The sequence below is a fragment of the Ursus maritimus genome, unplaced genomic scaffold, assembly GCF_017311325.1.
Source record: "Ursus maritimus isolate PB19 unplaced genomic scaffold, ASM1731132v1 scaffold_13, whole genome shotgun sequence".
Lineage (NCBI taxonomy): Eukaryota > Metazoa > Chordata > Mammalia > Carnivora > Ursidae > Ursus > Ursus maritimus.
Window position 1 is genome coordinate 62800023 of NW_024423675.1, and position 23518 is coordinate 62823540.

The 23518-nt window shown below is 45.3% G+C and overlaps 1 protein-coding gene across 1 annotated transcript in view; it reads right to left on the minus strand.

The window, feature by feature from the left end:
- Positions 1 to 1408: 1408 nt before the first annotated feature.
- Positions 1409 to 23518, minus strand: part of LOC103660828 (solute carrier family 22 member 2) — a 29034-nt gene continuing 6924 nt past the window's right edge. The window contains exons 3-11 of the mRNA XM_008688489.2: positions 23019 to 23173; positions 20490 to 20658; positions 16143 to 16257; positions 14549 to 14655; positions 12999 to 13213; positions 12016 to 12124; positions 11091 to 11203; positions 7981 to 8080; positions 1409 to 1783 (exon numbers count right to left, since the gene is read on the minus strand). Of these exons, the coding sequence (XP_008686711.2) occupies positions 1717 to 1783; positions 7981 to 8080; positions 11091 to 11203; positions 12016 to 12124; positions 12999 to 13213; positions 14549 to 14655; positions 16143 to 16257; positions 20490 to 20658; positions 23019 to 23173 (1150 nt within the window). The 3' untranslated portion in view covers positions 1409 to 1716. The remainder of the gene's footprint in view (positions 1784 to 7980; positions 8081 to 11090; positions 11204 to 12015; positions 12125 to 12998; positions 13214 to 14548; positions 14656 to 16142; positions 16258 to 20489; positions 20659 to 23018; positions 23174 to 23518) is intronic.

Here is a 23518-nt window from a genome sequence, read left to right on the forward strand (position 1 = left end):
GCATTCCTTTGGTTCAGGTTGCCAGCAGCTGTTACTGCAGCTGCCCTAGACACCTTCATGATACGGGGAAAAGACTTCTCTCTTGCTCCTGTCTTCCTATCTGGCCAGTGCTACCCATTGGTAGAGCCTTGTAAGAAGCAGGTGGCAAAGGGCAAGAATGTGTAGTTGTAACTCCTGATGTTACAGAAGAGAATTTAGAAGAATAAGTATGTGCTCTTTCTCAGGACAATAGCGGGAGATGTTCTTCTTAAAAATGAGGGAGAAAATCAAGAATGAGGAAGACTTCTGACCTAGGAGACAGGGAATCCCACCCAAGAAAGAGGCACTGGGAATGCTCAGGAAGGTGGGAAAGGAGAGCCCGGGGCAACAGCTTAATGTCAGCTTAATGTCAGCCAGGCTGCACTGGACCAGGAGGGCTGCAGGCTCCAGGTGGGAGGGCTCGCTGGAAGATGGAGCTGTGTTTGAATGCACTGTGAGACTTTTTGTTTTATCAGAGAGTTGGGGGAAATTAATGGTGAATATATAGAAAACAAGCAATAAAAACCAAGGCTCAAGAGAAACAAAATGCTGTGAAAGAGTAGAAGCGTGATCATAGTACACTATGTGGCTCAACTTTTAAAAATAGTTACACAGCCATAACAATGTGAATGTCAACTATTTGAATAAAAATGTGATAACACAGAATTTGAAGAGAAGAGAGTTGTGTGTTGGGATGAGGAGAGAGTTGAACAGAGCTAAACCTTGATATCTTATATCAAAAAGTCAATAGGCAGTGTAATATTTAAGACTAAAAAGTCAAGAGGTATCAATTTAAAGCAAGTCATTTAGATACAAAAAGATAAATCATAAGGGGAAAAAAATCCAGCTAAAATAGTTGAAAATTATTCCAGAGGCATTGATAGAAGTGGAATGGGGTAAGGAATTTTTGCTTTTCATTATAGGCCTTGAAGTATTTAGCTTCTAAAAGTCTTTATTTACTATTTTACCTTGGTAAAATATTAATATAAGTTTTTAAACCATAAAATTTAGAGCAATTTTTTACAGAGTGAAACATGACCATGTTGGTTTACTAAGCCAACTTCAATACTGCTCTTTATCAAATTCTTCTCAAGATTTTTTGTAGAAAGCATACATTTGTACTCATCCAGTCTAAATAGAGAAGATTCAGTGATTACTCAGGTTGTATTTCTGATTCTTTTATTTTAGGCTCCTTAAAAGTCTAACCCAGATAATAATGAATGTATTTTAAATTTTTTTCACGCATGACACTGAAAGGCCAATTTAAAGTTCCTGACATACATTCCAGACAACTTGATATTAACTGTATTATATCTTTAAGAAAACAGGCTCTCTGCACCCACTTAATTGTTTTTCAGATCTTTTTTATTTTATTTCCCCGGCCCACAATTCCCCTATGTGTTTTGATTTGATATCATTGTGGAGAAAAGAATAAAATAAAGAAATACAAAGATGAAAACAATTCCCAGCACACCAATAGCATTGTCCTAGGAATGCTGAGAATGGAGTGAGCTGGTAGGGTTTGGTGGGATCTGGTCCCATGGGAAGATTTTAATACAGTAGGACAGCAAACTCTATTTGGCTATAGATCTAGGTTAGTAGAGTTCAAAGGGGAATGAGGTTGATGGATGGATGGAGAAATCTGTGGTCTGGACTTGCATCATCACAGCAAGGCCATGGCAAGAGCAGTCTCTCTTCTTAGTTTAAGGGAGTGTCTAGTTTCTTGACTTGGAGGTAAATCATCTTTTCTTTATTTTTTCTTGGTCTGCAGTAATAAAAAACATGGAGAGGGGATAAAGAAATTGTGAGGAGGTTGAAAACCAAAATAAAGTGGGTAAGAAATAAATGGAACAACAAATGGATGTAAGCTTTGTCCAGGCACAGTCTTGCAGTGTATTCTGAGTGGTGAATCCTAAAAAGAAAATTGACAGAGCTTGGTGAATAACTTACGTGATGGAATGGTTCCAAAAATCCTCTTCTGGGAATGGGACTGGCCTGTGTTCCTTATTTAAAGTGGTCAATTTTCTATGTAAGAGGATGTGGGTAACGACTACATTCAATCTTATATTGGTTAAAAATGATGACTGCAAAATCTAGACACCATTGTCATCGTTCTTGCAAATACAATTTTAGAAATTATTCTTACCAATGCTTATATTCTTTTCAATAGTTGGGCAAGTGAAAAATCCAATTGCAAATTTTCTCAATCATCTTATCTTTATGAATACCAGAAAGTTGCTGATACTCATTATAGAAATGCTGATTTCTTCACCCTGCTGTTCCAAGAAATGCCCTTTGGACATGCTCTGTCTAATAATATTGAAATCTGGAGTGGGGCTGCCCACGTGTTCCCCAGCTCCTCACAAAATTTCCCCTGCCTGGGGGTGCTTAATCCTGCCTCAGCTTCTGGGCCAGTCTGAGACAGGGAGTATAGCAGAAGCCCACCGTAATCCCCTGGCAGTGCGTGGGTTCTCTCAGGCTCCAGATGTAGGGGCCCAAGGAAGTCAGCAGTACTCCCAGAGTCTCTATGTCAACAAGAGTAACAGCAAAAGCAGCAGCAGCAACAACAGAAACAACAATAACAATAGGAACACCAGCAACAATAGGAACAACACTAGCAACAGGAACAGCAGCAACAACAATAGTAACAACAGTGACAACAGCAGCAGCAATAGCAACAATGGCAACAGCAGCAACAATAGCAACAACAATAGTAACCACAGCAACAAAAATAGCAACAACAACAATAGTAACCACAGCAACAACAACAGCAGCAACAAAGGTAACAACAGTGACAACAGCAGCAATAGTAACAACAGCAACAAGAGCAACAAGAGCAACAATAGTAACTGCAACAACAACAGTAACCATAGCAACAGCAACAGCAGCAACAATAGTAACAACAGCGACAACAGCAGCAGCAATAGTAGCAACAGCAACAGCAACAATAGCAACCACCACCACAACAATAACAAAAATAGCAACAGCAATGTTAACCACAGTAACAACAGCAGCAACAATAGTAAAAACAGCCACAACAGTGGCAACAATAGTAACAATGGCAACAACAGCAACAACAGCAATAGCAGTAACTACAGCAACAATAGGAGCAGCAGCAACAGCAACAGCAGCAGCAACAGTAACAACAATAGCAACAACAGCAGCAATAACAGTAACAACAGCAACAACAAAAGCAGCAGTAATAGTATCAACAGCAACAACAGAAACAGTGGCAGCAGTAATAGTAATAACAGGAACCACGGCAGTAACGATAGTAACCACAGCAACAACAGCAGCAACCAGAACAACAGCAACAGCAGCAGTTATAGTAACAACAGCAACAACAGCAACAATAGTGACAACAACAGGAACCACAGCAGCAGCAACAGTAATGACATCAGCAACAGCAACAACAGCAACAATGGCAGCAACAACAGCAATAGTAACAGCAGCAACCATAGTAACCACAGCAACAACAGGAGCAGCAGCAGAAGCAGCAGCAACAGTAACAACAGCAACAATAACAACAGCAACAACAGTAACCATAGCAACAACAGGAGCAGCAGCAGGAGCAGCAATAGTAACCACAGTAACAACAACAGCAGCAACAATAACAGGAAAAACAGCAACAACATGAACAATGGCATCAATAATAGTAATAACAGAGACCACAGCAGCAACAATAGTAACCACAGCAACAACAACAGCAACAACAGTAACAGCAGGAACACCAGCAGCAACCACAGTAACAACAACAACAACAACAACAGGAACAGTAACAACAGCAACAAAAGGAACAAGAGAAGCAGCAGCAGGAACAACAGCAACAACAGTAGCAACAGCAAGAACAATGACAGCAGCAACAATAGTAACAGCAACAACAGCAATAATAGTAACAGTAACAACAGCAGCAATAGTAACCATAGCAACAACAGCAGCAATAACAACAGCAGCAACAATAGTAACCATAGCAACAACAGCAGTAACCACAGCAACAACAGCAGCAACAGTAGTAACCACAGCAACAACAGCAGCAATAGCAACAGCAGCAATAGTAACCATAGTAATAACAGCAGCAACAATAGTAAAAACAGCGACAACAGCAGCAGCAATAGTAACAATGGCAACAACAGCAACAACAGCAACAGCAAGAATAGTAACCACAGCAACAAAAGGAGCAGCAACAGCAGCAGCAACAGTAACAATAGCAACAACAGCAGCAATAACAACAGCAGCAAAAATAGTAACCATAGTAACAACAGGAGCAACAGTAGTAACCACAGCAACAACAGCAACAGCAAAAACAATAGCAACAACAGCAGCAGTACTAGTACCACCACCACCATCAGCAGTAACAACAGGAACCACAGCAGCAGCAACAGCAACAGCAACAATAGCAACAGCAGCGACAATAACCACAGCAACAACAGGAATAGCGGCAGCAGGAGCAGCAGCAGCCACGCCGACTGACTGGTAAGAACCCCAGCACGGTCCAGGCCGGTCCCTGCACTCACCCCCCCCCACCCTCTGGGAACCCCGCCTCCTGGCCCCTTGCTGCCAGGACTGGCTTTGTCACTTACTGGCCTCCTGGCGGAATCTTTAATCTTTGTTGCCTTCCTTTTTTTTTTTTTTCCGTGGAGTTAATAATAACAGTACCTGTTGCGTAGGGGTGTCACAGCATTAGAAGAGGCGGCACGTGAGCGGGGCCTCAGAAGCACTAGCTGAAAGCTCTGAGTCAATGTCAGCTACTGTTCCCCCATCTTACAGACAAGGACAGAGGCAGAGGGTGAAATAAGGTGGACATTAGGAAATGCCAGGCTGTCTGTGTAACTAGGACGGGCTGCGGGTGCTTGGGAGCTGGAGGACTTGGGGTAGCAGTGGAGGGAGTCTGTCCCACCCTGCTTTTGCGCCTCTCCTTCAGTGTCGGGGCCCCCAGGGCCTGGGTCAGCTCTCCTGACGGACTCCTCCATGTCCTGCGGGCTGCCCTTGCTCGTCTTTGCCTGCAGGGGTGCCCTTCACCAGCCCAGCCCTGGGTTCACCTCCCCGCTCTCCTCTGCAGTCCCCAAGCCTCACACAGATCTGTCTTCCAGCTTTGAAAGGTGAGCTGGGTTATGGAACACAGAAAACAGAAAAGCGCAAATCAAGAAGTGTTTGTAGATCACACCGAGAGAAGACATATAAACCAACAATGGGGCTCATCTTTGCTCCATCTCCTGCACCTGCCGAACCAGCCTCTTACCAGTAGACGTGTGTGTCTATCACGGAGCTGCACTTCCCTGTCTTATAACCATTCAGAATATATTTCAAAATTTGATTTCCACTCAATTGTCTAGGTACATAATTATCTATTTTCCAAAGCAGCCGTGAAAACGTCAATGAATAATATAGTGGCTATTGGACATTTCCAAAGTACCAGGCACTTTACATGCATTTATCTCATTACAAAAATCCAATGAGTAGAAACTGTTGTCCCCATTTACAGATGAAGAAACCAAGGCTTAGAAGAGTTAAGGGCGCATGATGTGAAACGTCAAGGCCTGGCCTATCAGACTACAGCCCATGCTGCACACATTCCTGTCCTCCCGGGCCTGGAGCTGGCTGCACAAGCCTAGAGAGCGCACGGTTAGAGATGCTGTCGAAGGAACTCAGCAGTCAGTCCACAGCTCTATGGGGAGCACCTGGTCTGGGCGTGCCAGGTACTGTGCTGAGTCCTAGGGATATGGCAGAAAGTGGGGTACAGTATGTCTTCGAGGGGAGGCTCTTGTGCATGGGATGCTTCCCTGAGATAGGGGTATGGGGGAACAGTTGTCTAGATCAAGGATCTCAAGCTCAAATGTCTGCACACACCAGGCAGAAAAAAATAAACGCGCTATAGGCACGAGGCCGCGGGGAATGTGGCGCCGTGGCCTGTTCCAGCAGGCAAGCCCTTCGAAGCCCCCAGCCCCCTCTCAGCTCCTACAACCATGCGCAAGAGGAAAGGCCTGCGCCGGGTTACCAAATCCCCTGCATTTTTTTTTTCTTTAACAGATCCTGGAAATGCAGTTTATGTGGAATTTCCCACTTTAAAAATACCACGTGGGGCAAGCAGAGCACTTGAGGCCCTGATGCCCTGCGGGTTGCCAGTGCGTGACCTCTGGCTGAGCTCCAGGGCCTCTTGCAATGCTGAGCTCCAAGCTCTAGGAAAAGCCTCAGACCACGGCCAGCCTTCCGCAGCCTCATCTGCTCGGCTGCTGAGCGTGTTCAATGGGAACGTTGTGTAGAACGGATGAATCCAGCTCGGCTCCTGGCGCCAGTGGGCCGGGACTGGAGTATAAATAAAACGAATAAAGGCATCTAAGCGTACCGCATAAAGAAACGTGCGGGCAGTGTGTCCTACGTTTCTCTTCATTAGACTTTCTTAAGTTTAATTTTTGAATAGGTTCACATACTCCAAAATTCGGAAAGTAGAAAAAGGGCCGTGCTGGAAATCCCTCCCACTTGTGCTCCACAGCCACCGAATCCAGACAGCCCGTGTTCTGGTTCTTGCATATTCTTCCAGAGATACAGGTCAAGATAAATAAATACATACATACCTACACACATACACACATTTACACGTATATATATTTACATTTAACACATATATTTTTTCATTCCTTTTATAGAAATGGTAGAATATATACTTTCTGTATTTTCCTTTTTAAAATTTATTTATTTATAAAGTTATAAAGGAGGCTCCATACCCAGCATGGAGCCCAATGTGGGGCTTGAACTCATGACCCCAAGATCAACACCCTGAACTGAGATCAAGAGTCGGATGCTTAATGGACTGAGCCACCCAGTCGTCCCCCTTTTTTAAATTAGCAATGTATCTTAGAGGACTTTCCTTATCAGTGTGTATAAAGCTGCCTTGTTCTTTTGAATGGCTGTATAGTATTTTATTGAATGACATACCATAATTTATATAACTGGTCTTCCAATCAATGGGCATTTAGGTTGTTTCCAATCTCTTGTTACATAAAAAATTGTCTTAAGTGCTAATCCTGTACATGTGTCATTTCGTACATGTAAATTCCTGGACGTGTGGAATTCTGGTAAAAAGAAATACACAGGGGCGCCTGGCTGGCTCAGTTGGTTAGGTGTCTGCCTTCGGTTCAGGTCATGATCCCAGGTCCTGGGATCCAGCCCTGCATGGGGCTCCCTGCTCAGTGGGGAGTCTGCTTCTCCCTCTCCCTCTGCCCCTTCCCCTGCTTATGCTCTTTCTCTCTCTCACAAATAGAAAAATAAAAATCTTTAAAAAAAATAGACATTTTTGATAGTCTTGTCATATTGCCATCACAGAGATTTCAGATGTGTACTCCCACTGGCGATGTGGGATGCTGTTTCCCTACATTCTCCCCAACGCAATGTTACTAAGCGCTGCCATCTTCAACAGTCTACGCTGTGAGTACTACAGTGCTCATTTGTACTTCTCTCAACGTAGGAAGTGAGCGTTTTCTCATAGCCTTTAGAGCTGTTTTTATTTTCCTTTCACTGAATTATGTGTTCAAGTCCTTAACCCATTTTTTCTTTGGTGTGGTTTGTCTTAGGGATTTGTTAGAGCTCCTTGTATATTAGGAAAATTAGCCCCTTGTAGAGGAGTAAATATTTCCTCCACGTTTGTTATTATTATTATGTTTTAGCTTATGTTAGTTTTTCAATGCAGAGTTCTTTATTTTTATAAAGGCAAACCTACTGATCTTTTTAAAAATGGGTCCTGGATTTTTTTAGCCATCCTTATAGAGAGACCTTCCCCACTATGAAAGTGTAAGGCTATTTGTCTATGGTATGTTCATTATTTTACTGTTTCTTTGTATTTTCCAGTCTTTAATTTCTTGTGACTCGATCTCAATGGATGGAATGAGGAATAAATTCAACCTCATGCTTTTTCCAACCGGCTACAGAGTTGGCCCAGACGCGTATGGAGGCATTTCAGTTCCCTACCTCTGCATGTTTTCAACTTCGTCAATAGTCTCAGGCAAAGCCTTCCCTTTGGTCTCCGGGAGCAGCAACACCAGTCCCCCAGCCACCAGGCCAACCACAGCTGGAAGCCAAACAGATGCAAATCACATTAAGAAGGAAACCAAGCAGGCTTTATAGTCAGAGCTCCCCTTACTTCTTAAAAAAAAAATTGTGTGTGCCATCTTCTATACAGATTTCTTTGCTATCTCTGACTGTCCTATAAATATTTGACTGATTCCAAACTCCATTGGATTACAATTCCTTATAGGGAGATGAAATACTTAACATTTTGAGTCAAGGTTATTCTAGGCTAGAGAACATTGCCATCATATTAAGATACATTGGAGTTAGAAAATAACTCTGAAAAAAAAAATCAACTCTAAGGAAAGGAAGAGCATAACTTTGCCAATATAAGGCACTTGGTAATGAGAATGAGTCAGAAACTTGGAACATGACTAGCGACAGAGGTAATGAACCCTAGATCCCTGCAGCAGAACGTTTACAAAGCATAGCGGGGCCTATACCTTTAGCTCTAGTTCGGCGTTCGATAATTCTTTTTGTTCCTTTTTCCTTCGTCTGCAGCTGTAATTGTTCGCACACGCTGGGGAGTCACAGTAAACATTAGAGTGTTTCTGTGTCTTTATATGCCCATTACTGTTTCGGGATTTTAAGGTTACGTTTTAGGTTTTGCTGTAATAGGATGCAGGAACTAGAGGTGGGCTCGTCACTGGTTTTGGAGCCCCCCAAAAAACGCACCCTGGCCTCTGTTTTTACATCTTTTCAAAATGGCAGGCATAGAGGCCTCAGAGCCCAGCGGTTCAGGACTCTGGCTGTAGCTCCGGGTACCTGGGATCCGGTTCTGAGCCCCCCCTCGCTGGTCTCAGGCCCCTGGAAAGTTCGGCACCAGACTCTCGGCCATAAAGTGGGGTGCTAGTCCCACCTCACACGCTTGTTGTGAGACTGAAATGCGTTCCTGCTTGTTACAGGGCAGAGCCCACCACAGAGTTAGGAACGAAGTAACCGCCTTCAGAGTCTCTCCAGACATCTACAGAGTCTCTCCAGACATCTACAGAGTCTCTCCAGACATCTACAGAGCCACTCGGCTGGAACTCATGCCATAACACACACCCTCTGCTGGCTTGGAGTCTCTGCAGTGAGTGAATTAGGAAAAGAATATGCTCGATTAATCAAACGATCATCTCTTTAGCTTTTATATTTGCAAAGTAGGCCTCATTAACCAGGGTATTTCTTATCAGTCTTTTTCCAGTGCTCTTTCAATGTTCATTTGTCGATTTTCGGGCTCTAGATAATCTCTTCTGGTTATTTCAAGACCACAACCAGTACACCAGAAAGGGAAAGGAATAAAAATGGAAAAATATTCGTTTGTTTCCTGCTAGCTACTCAGATTGGTGAGAAAAGCAGATGGAACTCCGAACACCAGTACAAGTGGGAGCTGTCTTTGAGTTGACTTGAAACGGTGAAATGCAGTTAAAGGCCTTCATCTTTTCCGGGGGAAGGTGACTCCCGGGGGAGGGTCCACACAGGCTCGTCTAGGTCTGGGCTGGGCATTGCATTGTTAAATGGTCCTTAGAGAAACAGGAAGTCTCTGTTCTCCACCCAGAAATATCTCGCTGACCCACAGATCACTCACTGCCTACCTAAGGGAGTGGCCAAGGGTGAGGCGTCTCCACCTTCCTCCTTGTAGGGAAGGAGTCCAAAGGTGGTTGTGGTCCTTTGCCATGGTGGAAAGAAGGCTCTGCACGGGTCTCTCAGCCGGTGCTGGGAGAAGAAGACGGCCAGGGTCCCTGAAGTGGAACTAGCCACCCTGTTGCCAAATCCTGCTTGTGCCAGGAGAAAGAGCTCGTGTTCTATCACCATTGGCCATCTCGCTGTGACTAAGTTGCAGCCTAGAGAAGTTCACGGGGTCTGTTTGGAGGGTGAGTTTTATCAGCAGTGTGGAACATTTGCTGGCACATCTACCACGGTGGAAAATTTCCCCCACAGATCCCTTGAGAAGAGGAATGAGCAGAGGTCCTCGTGTGTGACAACGCACGGCATTAGGAGAACAGCTGTCTGGGGGGCCCCCGGGGTGCGGAGTGTCTGTCCTCCGTCTCCTCAAAGTAAGTGAGGGTCGTAGGCCCATGGGGAAAACTGTTACATTTTTGTCAAATTAAAAGCGGCTCCCAGTGGGTCTAAAAGAAGACTGAGCTGGGTGCGTTGAGGTCTTCTGGCTAACACGAGAAGGCGAATGCTGGGTGCACGTGAATCTGGACACCCCTCTGCACCCCTCTGTGTGGGAGGGAGTGTCTGCCCCATCGTCCACGGCTATGGGGAAAGGAATGGGCACGCATGAATGGGAGTGTCCACAATTCCTGGACCCCTTGCACAGTCTGTAGACGTCATGTTCAACATTGGCCTCTGTGTGTTAATTGCTGATAGATTTGTCCCTGTCACCTTCCATGCTGCAGGCTGGACAGTGGGGGGAGGGGGAGGGCTCCGCACTGGTACCTCCTTTCAGGGTTGGAGGGAAGGGCTGTGCCAATCCTCCTTAAATCTAATTGCCCAAGGGATTTGGGGGAAGGGGTGCCCGACACAGGGGTGACACCAACACAGGTGTGCCATGACGCCAACGCATTTCCTTAATCGTGGCCTTTGTTTCCCCTGGGTTTTGAAATCGCTCTTTGCAACATTTTAACCGCCTTTCTTTGAAGTAATGAAGTGAAAAGTTTTGTATTTTCCCACATTTGGCCATAAGGGAGGCAGAAAGAGTGAGCTCTGTGACAAAGAGACCCAAGGAGGGGTGGCAATCGGTGAGGAGAGAGTTAGGGGCGTTCTCCAAGCAAACGGCTTTCCACCTCACTCCTTCTTGAGCTTTGTACCCTGGAGGCCGGGAGTTCTAGTGGCTCCCATACTTGAGTCTTAGTAGCTAATACTAGTATTACCTATGCGAGTATTACTCACCCCGAGGGTAGTACCAATTACTAGCTGCGTTCTGTAGATGCCAGTAGGCATGACACCTGCTTTGAGATAGAACAATGGAGGTCCCTAGAAAAGCAGGTTTTCATTCAAAGACAGGTCTGAGGATTTCTCACCAAAAACCACCAGCGGGAGCTCATGCCAGATGTCGGTGAGCCGGTAGACCAGGAACGGCGTGATGATGCCGCCGATGTCACACATGGAGGAGCAGACAAGGACACCAAGATTCCTGAAATGCAGGGAACTGATTTAACGTCCTGCTTCTCACTGTGCAGTACTTATCCCCCACCCCACCCCCAAATACATCCTTCCCTGAATCGCTAAAATGTCTGTGAACTGAAAAAATGGTGTTCACGTTGTTTTCAACACACACACATGGTGTGTGATTCACAATTCCACTCGTATTCTGTTGCACTTGTTTTATATTAGCTTTTTTAAAGATTTTTAATTGGGGGGCAATTTTCACTTTTTACTTTGGTCTTCTGGCTTCCCTGCACTGTTCTATGGTCCTGTTCATACTGTTTCCTTTCTTTATTTTTTAAAAAATTCATTTATTTATTTGAGAGAGAGTGAGTTAGAGAGAGAGAGACAGACAGACAGAATGAGCTGGGGGGGAGGAGGGACAGAGGGAGAGGGAGAAGCAGACACCCTGCTGAGCAAAGAGCCTGACATGGGGCTCGATCCCAGGACCAGGGGATCATGACCTGAGCCGAAGGCAGACACCTAACCGACTGAGCCACCCAGGCACCCCTTGTTCATGGTTTTTTGGATCCCTTTCACCCGTGGCCATTTGGTAATCCTGCTCTTGCAATCAATATCTTCTGTTCTCACTACACGGTGAGTGTATTTCACCCCAGCCTGTAACTGTGAGATGTGGCCTGGATACTGCCTTTAAATGTTCTTACCCTCTCTTGCCCTGTGTTTGTTTTTTCTTGCCCTGTGTTTTGAAAAGGAAGGTGCCCTCTGCTGGCACTTGTGGTAGTTCTAGCCAGTAAGCAAAGGTCCCACCTACCCTCTTCATGTTGAGGAAAACGTGCTCACCTGATGAACGTGGGGTACAGCTCTGCATTGACCAAGCAAACCATTTCGTAGGCCATCGTAATCCCCATTCGACCCAAGCACGCGACTGTAACTCTTAGCCACTGGAGATCTGAGGGGCAAAAACGCACACTTACACACACGACACACAATCCCTGGCCCGCAAACAGTGTTCCAGAGGTGTGCAAGGGGAGAGTCCACATTCCGGAATGGGATGAGAGTGCAACACTCTTCTCTAAACTCAAGACTTTTCAGCAAAATTTCCCATGTCTGTTCGTTTTAACCTTGGACGCGCTTCTAACACTCTCTTTAGACCTCAATCATTAATGACAACAGAGTTGTACCAGTTTACAAAGCTGGGCCAACTCCAGCTTATACAGGCCACCCAAAAGAAACAGCAAAATATGGGCATATTTTAAATAACTGCTAAGAACTACAAGGTTCAAAGAGAGCTCCATGTTGCCAATAGGATTTTGTTGTACAGGTTTTGCTCCTCCTCGTTGAGAAAGCATTTGAAAAGGAAAGAAAGGAACTGAACAGTTGTGTGTTGGCTGCATTTACCTCAACTTTCTTACTGGTTCTGCAGGATGAAGCTGGGAGCTCAAGAGAGTTGCCTAAATAGTATCTGGGAAATGCTGGAATAAGACTTCAAGCCTGGGCCTGCTCTATCCCAAAGCCCATGCTCTCTGTTCTGGGCCAGCTCGATGGCCTGTGGCATGTGTCCTCTTAGTCTCTTGTTACAATACATTAGAGAAAATTGGGATTATATTACAGCAGACAACCATTGGGTACAATTGTTCTTAAAGATAGGGTGGCCTTATGAGTTTGCTCAGGAAGGTCCCAGATACTGTGTTCATTCTTCCCAAATTGACTTGGTTGCTAAATTACATCATCTTACTATCAGAGGGTATCCCCTCTGGGGGATCCCAGACATCCCTCTTCTGGGGGCCTTGGAAGACAAGACCCCAGCATGGCTCGACACTTACCATCAGGGATGAAAGCCGAGGCGAGGCAGGCTGCCCCTGCCACCATATTTGATACAGCCCATGGATACCGACGACCTATACGGTCAATGGTGAGGATGATGATGAGGGCGGCTGGGAATTCCACCAGGGCAGAGTAGAAGAAATCCAAGTAGATATTGCTCCCTGCAAGACCCATGTGCATGATGAGGCCTTGATAGAGAACAGAGCCCGTGAACCTGAGCAAAGAGGAGAAGCTTAGGTCAAGCCAAGCACCAGAAGCAAGTCATCAAAAAGGAGAGCCTTCTGGAAAAAGAAGAGTTGATTGTGGGTCACCTATCTTTGTCATCTTCTTATTGCTCTTCCCTTCATTCTACTGCTTTTACCTGATCTGACCCACTGTGGTGGCTGACTGTGACCCCAGAACTGGGAAAGGAAAAGAAATTAAGATAGCATTCCCTGGCCAAATTGAAAAGTAGGAAGAAATGTCTTTCTAGGGTGATTTATTTGGTAAAACTGTATCAGGTTATTAGTGGTTGTCAATTATTTCTCTTTTTGTGGTCTTCTAAGGGAATTGGAATCAAGGGGATTGACTACTTAATTCAAATTTTAGGAAACCAGAGACCCAAACAGGTTCCAAATCCCCAAAAGGGTACAGCCTTCCGTCTTGCTTGATTTCTCTTCTGACACAATATAGACAGCATTTCAATGACGTTTTTTGGTTTTGTTTTGTTGACCAGAAGTGTTCGTTATCTGTAATGGCAAATACGAGGACGCTTGGCAAGAGTCACAACTATTCAGAAAAGGAAAGAAGGATATGAAGCCAATTTTCCCTGCTGTATTTTACAGGTAGTATTTTCAAGGTTGCTAAATGAGTTCCTGAGGAGCCTTGCTTCTGTCCGTGATCCCAAATCTTCATGTGGCCGGCGTGAGTCCCAGGACACACTGAAAGGAAAGCGAGCTGCACTAAGGAAGGTTTGGTGCGGAGTGAACAGCTCACGGCTCTAGGAGCAGCCTGCAAACAGCGGAAATTATCACACATCAGCCACTGGACTGTGGAGCCAGTGGATTAGTGTTTGTGGTTTATCATCCTTCATAAGTTTCTTTCTTTCTCCAATAGACAAGGAAGGGAAAAGCCCCTTCCTTGCTAACCCTGTGCAATAAGGAGAGACCTCTACTCATCATAGCTATAGAACCAGTAGTTCTCCGTGTGGGCTATATATCAGACTCATCTGGAGAATGTTAAAATATTAGTGCCTAGACCCTTCCCTCGACCAATTCAATCAGTATTTTCTGGGGCCAGGGTGGGGGTTCTGGCGTTGGTATTTTATAATCCCCCAGGACATTCTAAGGCAATGCCAAGGTTGAGAACATACTTATCTATGCTTTGAGACTGTAAGCTGATTTCAAAGACCTGCCTGAAAACGTGGCTATAAATAGTCCCCTTGCTGTCCAGTGTCCATACTTACCTCTACTCACACTGGATCCAGGCTGTGTGACAGTTCTCTCTTGGCCCCTCCCCTAACGTGGATGAAAAGAAGTAGAGGGATTTTAAAGTGAAAAACTCCCCTTACCAGTTGTACATCAGGATCAAGGTGTGTCTCCTTATCTGAGGGGTTCTGACCAAGTCCAGAAATGAAGGAGTCAGCTTCTCGTCAACTTCCTCATCAGGTCTGAGGCTCTAGGAATGGAAACAGGAGGAACGGCTTTGTGTGGTGAAAGACGGTGTCCCCGTGTAAGACGGAATCATGACGGTACCCGACACCTGCTGAGGGCTTCTAATGAGCCTTTCACACTTACTAGCTCATTGAATCTTGGCTATCCTGCAAGTTCGTTTCCATCTTTTTCACCCCCTTCCACAGAAGGGGAAGCTGGGCTAGGGGGAGTTAGGTCACTCGTGTGCATATATCCAGAGGCACTGGAGGTCAAGCACGGGGGGTGGGCAGAGGGAGGCCCAGCCCAGGGACCCTGCTTGCTCTCTGACCAGGTGCGGCCCATCACTCAGGAGGCTCTGCTCCGTGACCTCGGCACTTGGAGCAGCTCAGTATGGCGTGGAGCTTGTTAGAATGAAAGACCTGGGGCCTCTGTTCAAACACACTGAACCGGAATCTGCATTTCGGCAAGGTCCCCACGGGCATCCTGGGCACAGGTATTAACGTGTGAGAAGCCCTGCGCTAGAAGAAAACAGTAGGCGGTGGAGTTGAGATTCGGTCTCCAGGGTTCAGGAGGCAGAACCGTTGCGAAAACCACTCCTTCCTACAGCAACACAGGAGTGTGTCTGCAAGCCCGAGGAGCGGGGGGAAGAACCTCCAGCAGACTCACCACTCTCATATGAATGAACTCTGCACTGTGGCCTGGCAGTGACTCATGCGTGCTCTAGTCCCCGGCCAATTTCTGCAAGGATCTGAAACTTAAGAATCAGGGCTATGCTGGTCATCCTGGAAAAGGGGATCTACCCTAACTACCCAGAAACCAGAGAGGAAGTGAAAAGAAAATGCCTCTGAGTCCCAAAATGCTCACTCTAAAGTCCCAAAATGCTCACTCTAAAGTCATGTAAATCGTAAATACTTGCAGGTCGCCTATCTTAGGTCTTGGCACAGAGACAATTACTCTTACTTTGCGAGAGTTTTCTAATCAGCTTGATTTTCACTTTTCCATCCCTGCCAGATGAAAAGGCTTCAGCTAAAAGTGATGAAGTCTACCAAAGGGCAACCCACGAAATTTGAAGAAAACGGACACCCTGTAATGTGTTTTATTTCAGAAGGCAAGCGATTGCTCAGAACATTTTTGGACAATCTTCTATCCAAAATGTTTCAAATTCTAAGAAATGACTTGTGTCTGAAGACTCTTCCCTCTGGGGAAAAGCCCCCTCCCCGAGTGTGCCGATAGACACCCCGGGAAGGAAGACATTTGGTATCTGGGTACCAGTGCCCCCCGCAGCCTTGGCTTGCACGTGATAGAAGCTCCTCATTTGCCTTTAAATGATTTTTGGTTTCCTTTTAGTTTTATGTTTTTGATCGATTTAGAATTTTTTAGCAGGGACCATGAATCCTAGTACAATAGAAATACCCTGTTGCATATGGTCAGCCCCTTCTGCGACTCCCCATTGAGAATGCACAACTTTCCCAGATCCTCCTGGCGCCGTTCCCAGGTCAGCTGCTTGCTCACCTGAAGGGAGGCTGGCAGAGATTTTCCATTTTTCTTTGCGATGTACTTAATGACCCTCATGGCTTTAGCACTTTTGTTCTGGGAGATCAGCCACCTCGGAGACTCAGGTATGCACCTAGGGTAGAGCACACATGTTATCAGGGCTGTGCAGTACGGGATGGGGGGGAGGTCTTCCTGAGCCCCTATCCCCAGTGATCGTAATCAATTACTGCGAGGGATCTTACACAGTGAGGTTCGGTTGGGTCTACAAAGGAGATAAAATTGTGCGAGGGGCTGCCCAGCAAAGGAAAGCAACAAGATGAGAAAGCAGCCTCCCGGATGGGAGAAAATGTTTACAAATCATATATCAGGTAAGGGGTGAATATCTAAAACATACAAAGAATTCATACCACTCAATAGCCAAAAAAAAAAAAAAATCTGATTTAAAAATGGGCAGAGGACCCTAACACACATTTTTCCAAAGAAGACGTTCAGATGGCCAACAGGTACATGAAAAGATACTCCACGTCACTTATCACCAGAGAAATACAAATTGAAGCCAAAATGAGATGTCATTTCACATCTGTTAGAATGGCTAGAATCAGCAAGACAAGAAATAACAAATGCTGACCAGGGTGTGGGGTAAGGGAAACCCTCGTGCACTGCTGGTGGGGATGCAAACCCATGCGGCCACTGTGGAAAACAGTGTGGAGGTTCCTCAAAAGATTAAAAATAGAGCTACCATATGATCCAGTAATTCCATTTCTGGGTACTTATTAGTAGGAAACAGAAATACTAATTTGAAAAGATATACACACCCCTATGTTTCTTGCAGCATTATTTGTAAGAGCCAAGTCATGAAAACGACCTAAGTGTGTATATATATATAATGGGATGCTATTCAGCCATGTAAAAGAATGACGTCTTACCATCTGTGACAACATGGGTGGGCTTAGAGGGTATTACGCTAAGTGAAATAAATCAGAGAAAGACAAATACCGTATCATCTCACTTATACGTGGAATCTAAAACAAACAAAGCTCATAGACACAGGGAACGGATTGGTGGTTGCTGGGGGAGGGGGTGGACAAAATGGGTAAAGGGGTTGAAAGGCACAAACGTCCACTTACAAAATAAGTAATTCCTGAGGATATAATGTATAGCATGGTGACTATAGTTAATAATACTATATTGCATGGGGCACCTGGGTGGCTCAGTCGGTTGGGCATCTGCCTTCAGCTCAGGTCGTGATCCCCAGGGTCCTGGGATCTAGCTCCATATCGGGCTCCCTGCTCAGTGGGGAGCCTGCTCCTCCCAACCCCTCTGCTGCTCCCCCTGCTTGTGCTCTCTCTCTCTCTCAAATAAATAAATAAAATCTTAAAAAAATAATACCATATCATATATTGGAAAGTTGTTAAGAGAATAAATCTTATAAGTTCTATCACAAGAAAAAAATGTTGTAAAATTTTGTGGGGGATATGTGGGTTTTTCCTCCTTCACCCGCTGACTTCTGTTCAGCCTTGTACAGGAAACTTGCAGGTCCCTCTTCAGAGTCATGTGGGGGCATCACTATGGGGGAGAAGGTTGCTCTGAGAGGTGGGGCTTAAAGGAACTCGGGATGGAAGTTTGTGGGAGTGCAATGAAGAGAGGAAACAAGGACAATTCCTCAGTTAAGACCTGACATTAGGAAGGGAAATGTGGTGAGCTCAGCTGCAAAACCCACAGCTCGCAGAGCGCATCCTTTCTGCTGGGACACCATAGGGCGATTTTTCTAGATCACATTCAGCGCACAGGTTCAGCCCGGTCGCCCACACCTCAGGAAGCAGAGTCAGTTCAGCCATGAGCTGAAGCGCCAAGAAGGTAAAGGACTTGGAAACCAGGTCAGAGAAGACAGGAACCATAAATGGCTAGCCTATAGGGGTAAAGTCTGAAAGGACTCTCAGAGGCATATCCAGGTAGTTCGAGAACCGCCCGGTAGAATAGAAATTAATTTTTTGAAGCTCCAAGTGCAGAATTGGGAACCCTGGGCACACTTGCTGGGAATGTCTGGCTCAATGAGAAGTCTCTGGAGCGCGAGCTTGGAATTCTATAGTAAAGTGGCTTCCCTGATGGTGAAGTAGGAGTTAGCTGTGACACTGTTCAAGCAGAGGCCGAGTAACCATCCCAGGGGCGCTGCTGTGGGGCTCTGGCCCTGGATAGGCAGCTGAGCCAGAGGGCCCCTGGTGTTACCTGCCCTCAAACAGCTGACAGCCTACAGGGACAGACAGACAAGTCCCTCAATGTCAAGTGAACAGCTGATCCCGATAAGCAGTAAGACGTGAGGGTTGTAGAGACGTGTGTGCAGTGCCACCAGGCAGGGGGCAGAGGCCCCACCTGGACAGGCTGATCGAGGCCAGCCTGCAGAGTCCCTCCTCTGGTGACTGCCACATCCCCTCTGCCCCCATGGCTCCTCCCTTCTCATCATGGCACCCCCCTCTCCCCCCCTTCTTCTGTCCTGGCCTTTCATCCTCAGCTTGGCTTTCAGGATTTGGTGTTTTTTCATGATCTACCCCATTCCCTTCCTCTCCTGGCTCTGCTCATTTTCTCTGAGTGATTGCCTTTGTCTCATAGCCACAACAAAGACAGGAATTTTACTTGAATTCCTGATCCTTAAGTTTCACCGCGCCTGGCTATGTGCCCGTTCATGTCCTTTCCGGATCTCCAGCTGGGCATGTCCCAAGCTTGCCTCTTCATCCCGCTTTCCAAACCCACTCCTCCTCCTGTGTTCCTTATCTCTGGAAGGTGCCCCCCGCACATACACACAAGCCTCTGCTCCACCCATGAGTCACCTCCTCTCTCTAAACCTTCACACTCAGTCTCCACCAAGCTCAGTCATTGCTACCTGACGAAACGTGCTTACAGTTTCCTTCTCTTGTCTTAGTTCAGGCCCTGTCCTCTCTTGCAAGGATGCAGGCAGTCGTTCCTTACCTAATCTCTTAGTCCGCACTCTTCCCCCCAAACACCTGTTTTCTGCTTGGCATCGCCAGTGATCTTTTAATGATGCGGTTGCATCATGGAGGTCGTAGATTTGTAAGTAAATTAAATTTGATTCTATTGAGTAAAAATGGCAAGGAGGAGGGCTCCAGAGGTGGTCAGAACTTGGATAATAGGTATGTCTTTTCAATTGTGCTAAAGCATCAGGGAAATAAAACTGTTGAAAGACTTTGAGGCAGGAGAGGAACACGGTGGAACTGGATTTTAGAAATGCAGCATGAGACATGGACTGGAGGAAGGAAGAGCAGATGTCGAAGAGACCAGGAAGGGTCTATTGCAGCAGTGGCTTCAGAGACATAAAGGAGGAAGAATGAATATGGGAAGAGGGTAAGGGTTGCTCTCAGAGTTTGACCGGCTTTTGGAGGAGAGACAGGTTTCCTGGGAAGGGTTGAGATGCTTAATTCTTAGACAAGACGACTATGGGAAGATTAGGTAGAAACGTCCAGAAAGTGGTTTGTTGCAGGGGAGAGGGATTTGCTTGATAACCCAGCATTCCTCTTACTTTATTTCAGGTAACCTCACATTAGAGATTTTTGATAGCTTCTGCTGTTTCCACTGTTTCCTTGGTTCCCTCAGCAGGGGTGACAAACGTATTTCACATGCCCTGGAGACTCTGATTGGCATGGTCTGTCTGGGGTGCCATGTTGGCCTGATCTGGGATTAGGACTGCTGGGATTGATTGGAGATGTCTGCCTTGGGCAGGGATATGGGAAAGTGGTGACACAGTGTCACACTCCATCTTCTCCTACACTAAAATCTCCTCTGAGCAGGGATAGAAAAAGAATACTAATCTTGTCACTCTCTGCCAAGGGCACCACAGTCACTAGAAGTTAATTTAAACATAAATTGGGACACCTGGGCGGCTCAGTCAGTCGAGCGTCCGACTCTTGATTTCAGCTCAGGTGGTGACTTCAGGGTCGTGAGATCCAGCCCCGCATCGGGCTCTGAGCTTAGCAAGGAGTCTGCTTGAGATTCTCTCTCTCTTTCTCTCCCTCTGCCCCTCCTCTACCCCACGTGCACCCTCTCTGTCTCAAAAGTGAATAAATAAATCTTTAATAAAATAAAATAAATACCACATAAATAATGTGAAAAGATGCAAATCTAAAACTTTTAAGCCCAAAGTAAAAGGACATTTGATTTCTAGAAAGGAAGACGGGTTGAAGCTCGTGGGTTTTTATTTTTTTTAATCCCTGAAACATGGACCTGGGTCTTCATGAAAGGAGAGAGTGAGGGACACCTTGGAATTCGGAAGGATGGTGTACATTAGGGGAGGCAGCCTTTTCAGAAAAATGGAAGAGTTCAAGTTACATCCTTTTTCGTTCTGAATGGACTTACCAGTAATAGAGCAAGAAGCAGACGTTGGGCAGAGTGACAGTGAGCTGCAGCAGTCTCCAGTGAGGCAGCGCATAGGCCACGCCAGCCAGCACCAGGAGCCCGACGGTGAAGGCCACTTGGTAGACAATGCCCACCGTTCTCCGGTAGCTCAACCCGACAAATTCGGTAACTGCGGAGAGAACCCAAATGGTCAATGCCAGTCGCTACGACAATGAGTTGGCTGTCCAACTTCAGGGAAACTAGCATGCCAACCTCAAAAAAGAGGCGAAATTCTAGAATTTTTTAAAACAATTTTCTAAAAATTTTAAACATTCTTTGGGGCCTATTTTGTTATAATTATTGCTGTCACATTAATTAATATAAGATCTTGTAATTCCACATTGGGTGGGGTGAGAGGCCTGCCAGTGTGAGCAAAATGTTTGATTTAGAGAAAAATTTCAAGGGCAAATACAACTGGATTTCAGATACATACAAAAATTTTTGAAGCAATCGGAAGTTGTTTTTATTTTTTTTTTAAATTGCTTTACTTTTTTTTTTTTTTAAGTAATCCAGTTGTTCTTATTTGCAACATTTTGATCTAGAATAGTAAGGCAATGGTAATTTAAGACCTGAATACATGGATCAAACATTGACTTGAGACTGTAGGTGGTTTTTATGTAAATGAACATCTTGATACAACTCGTTCTCTTATGTGAGTTAAATATTCTCTTGGCAATCCTGATAATGTATGTAAAGGGCTTAGAAACCTGGCAGGGGTCTCCATACTGATTGGTCACATAGTACTGGCTTGCAAGAACTGAATTTTAAATTTCCAGGAATTTTGCAAGCTGGTTATTAAACCTGTTGCTTTCTTAAAGTCAGTCATGGTGGGAGTATTTACAACTTAGAAATCAGGCAACACCAAAAATCAGGGCTTTTTATTTTCCAAAACCACACCACTGCATGCGGTAAAATAATCAGCTTTCTCCCATTCCATGACTGCATCTGGACAGATGTGTGACATCTGCAGCGCATGAGTTTAGGGCATAGTCATTTCTATATCACAAACATACTAGAATTTAAGTTCCAGATATTCCACGAGCCACAGACCTTTGGCTTTCAAAGTTTAGTAATCATGTTAAAGACTTCAACTATTTATAAACCATATAGAAATACACCTGAAAAATATTTCTATATATTACTGCAAATGATCAAAAAGCGTTTAAACCAAAGTTAAGCGAAAGTCTGTAAGTGCTCAATAAATAGAAATATTGTGAAGTGTTTGGGGTCACGGATAGGGTCTGGGGGTTGTGGGGCAGAAAGAGGTCAAGCAACAAGGTGTACTCAAGGACATTCAGAGGGACTGGAGAAGAAATTAATGGGCAGAAGGCTGAAATATAAATTTATGCAATTAAATTGTACGTATTTCTACATATCGTGTGTTCTAAAAACCAAATTACTGATTGAATAACTGTACATTAATTAATTCCTTTGCTGCTCACATATAGATTAGGTGTCTACCAGGATAGCAGGTGTAATAGCATCCAGCATCCTTCTTCTGCAGCTCACGGCGTTCCCCCAATTAACTTTACCAGGTACGATTTTAAACACACATATTCTAGCTTTCATGGGTAATGAGGGTTTTATGATGGCGATGGTTTTAATTTCAAAGCATCCATTTCCTTTCATATGGATGCTGTTTGAATGTTGTCAAGGGAAAGGAAAGATGGAGTTCATTCCCAAGATCTAATCAGGATGGGGGCGCCTGGGTGGCACAGCGGTTAAGCATCTGCCTTCGGCTCAGGGTGTGATCCCGGCGTTATGGGATCAAGCCCCACATCAGGCTCCTCCGCTATGAGCCTGCTTCTTCCTCTCCCACTCCCCCTGCTTGTGTTCCCCCTCTCACTGGCTGTCTCTATCTCTGTCAGATAAATAAATAAAATCTTAAAAAAAAAAAAAGATCTAATCAGGATGCTAATTTTTCTTAATATGCCTTTAAAGATGCTATGTTATTAGCATTCAAATATTCTCCTATACTTCCTGGAGCTTCCACGGAACCGGCTGCTCCTGAGTGGGATGGGATGATACTCCTCGGAACTTAGACTCCCCACAGTGCTCATATGCTCCCTTTCTGTGTATATACATTGAGGATAATACTGGTTTCCTAGAATCCTATGCAATGCAGTAAAGTCGCTTATAAATCTGACGTATCTCTCACCACTGCATTTCCATTATGTGTAGGGCCTGGTAGGCTCGACTTTCTCTGCGGGTAACACCCCGGGGTACAGAAACCTTTTTCCTAAAAAGTTGAATTAGAATCTGGACGGCATGATGTTGACCCTCATCTCTGCCTTCGTTGTTTTCTTTAGAGGAAGAACGCAGAATGAGTTGACTGAAAAGATTTTAAAAATCCTTGTGACACAGAAAAGAAAGACTCTCTCAGCATTTTCTTGAAGCTGGGTCCATTTTTGGCACAGCCCCCTCCCGTCTCCAGAGGATTTGGGCAGCAACGTGGCTTTGCTGTCAGCCACAACCACGAGCAGTTCTTACTCAGGATGTAGCCTATTATCCAGCCTGCCTTGCTGACCAGCCCCTGGATCAAGCGGAAAATCAACACCCATGTATAGTTTGGGGAAACAGCCATGAGAACGCCAGACGCAGCATTTATGAGGATTGTAACCAAGAGGCAGAGCTTACGGCCAAACCTGCAAGGAGAGAAACAAAGAGAGAACAGAGAATTAGATTAGATTCATGAAGGTTGTAGAAAATGGCCTGGAAGCTACGGAAATCTTCAGTGGACGTTAGCTCTGAATTATGCAAACTCACAAGGCTCCCTGACTTCAGGTCAGTTTGCTTCAGCACTTTTCCCCAGGGCACTCTGTGAAAATTCTACACACAATGAGCCCCATTCACCCCAGGGCTAGAGAACCTTCTCAGTCCCACGCTGTGGAGGGTACTCAGCTTCCAGGCCACCCAGTGCTGAATGCCCTAGGGGCCCGTCTGGGTCTTCCATCATCGTAGGGGCGGGGGCTTTTGCACCCACAGTCTCA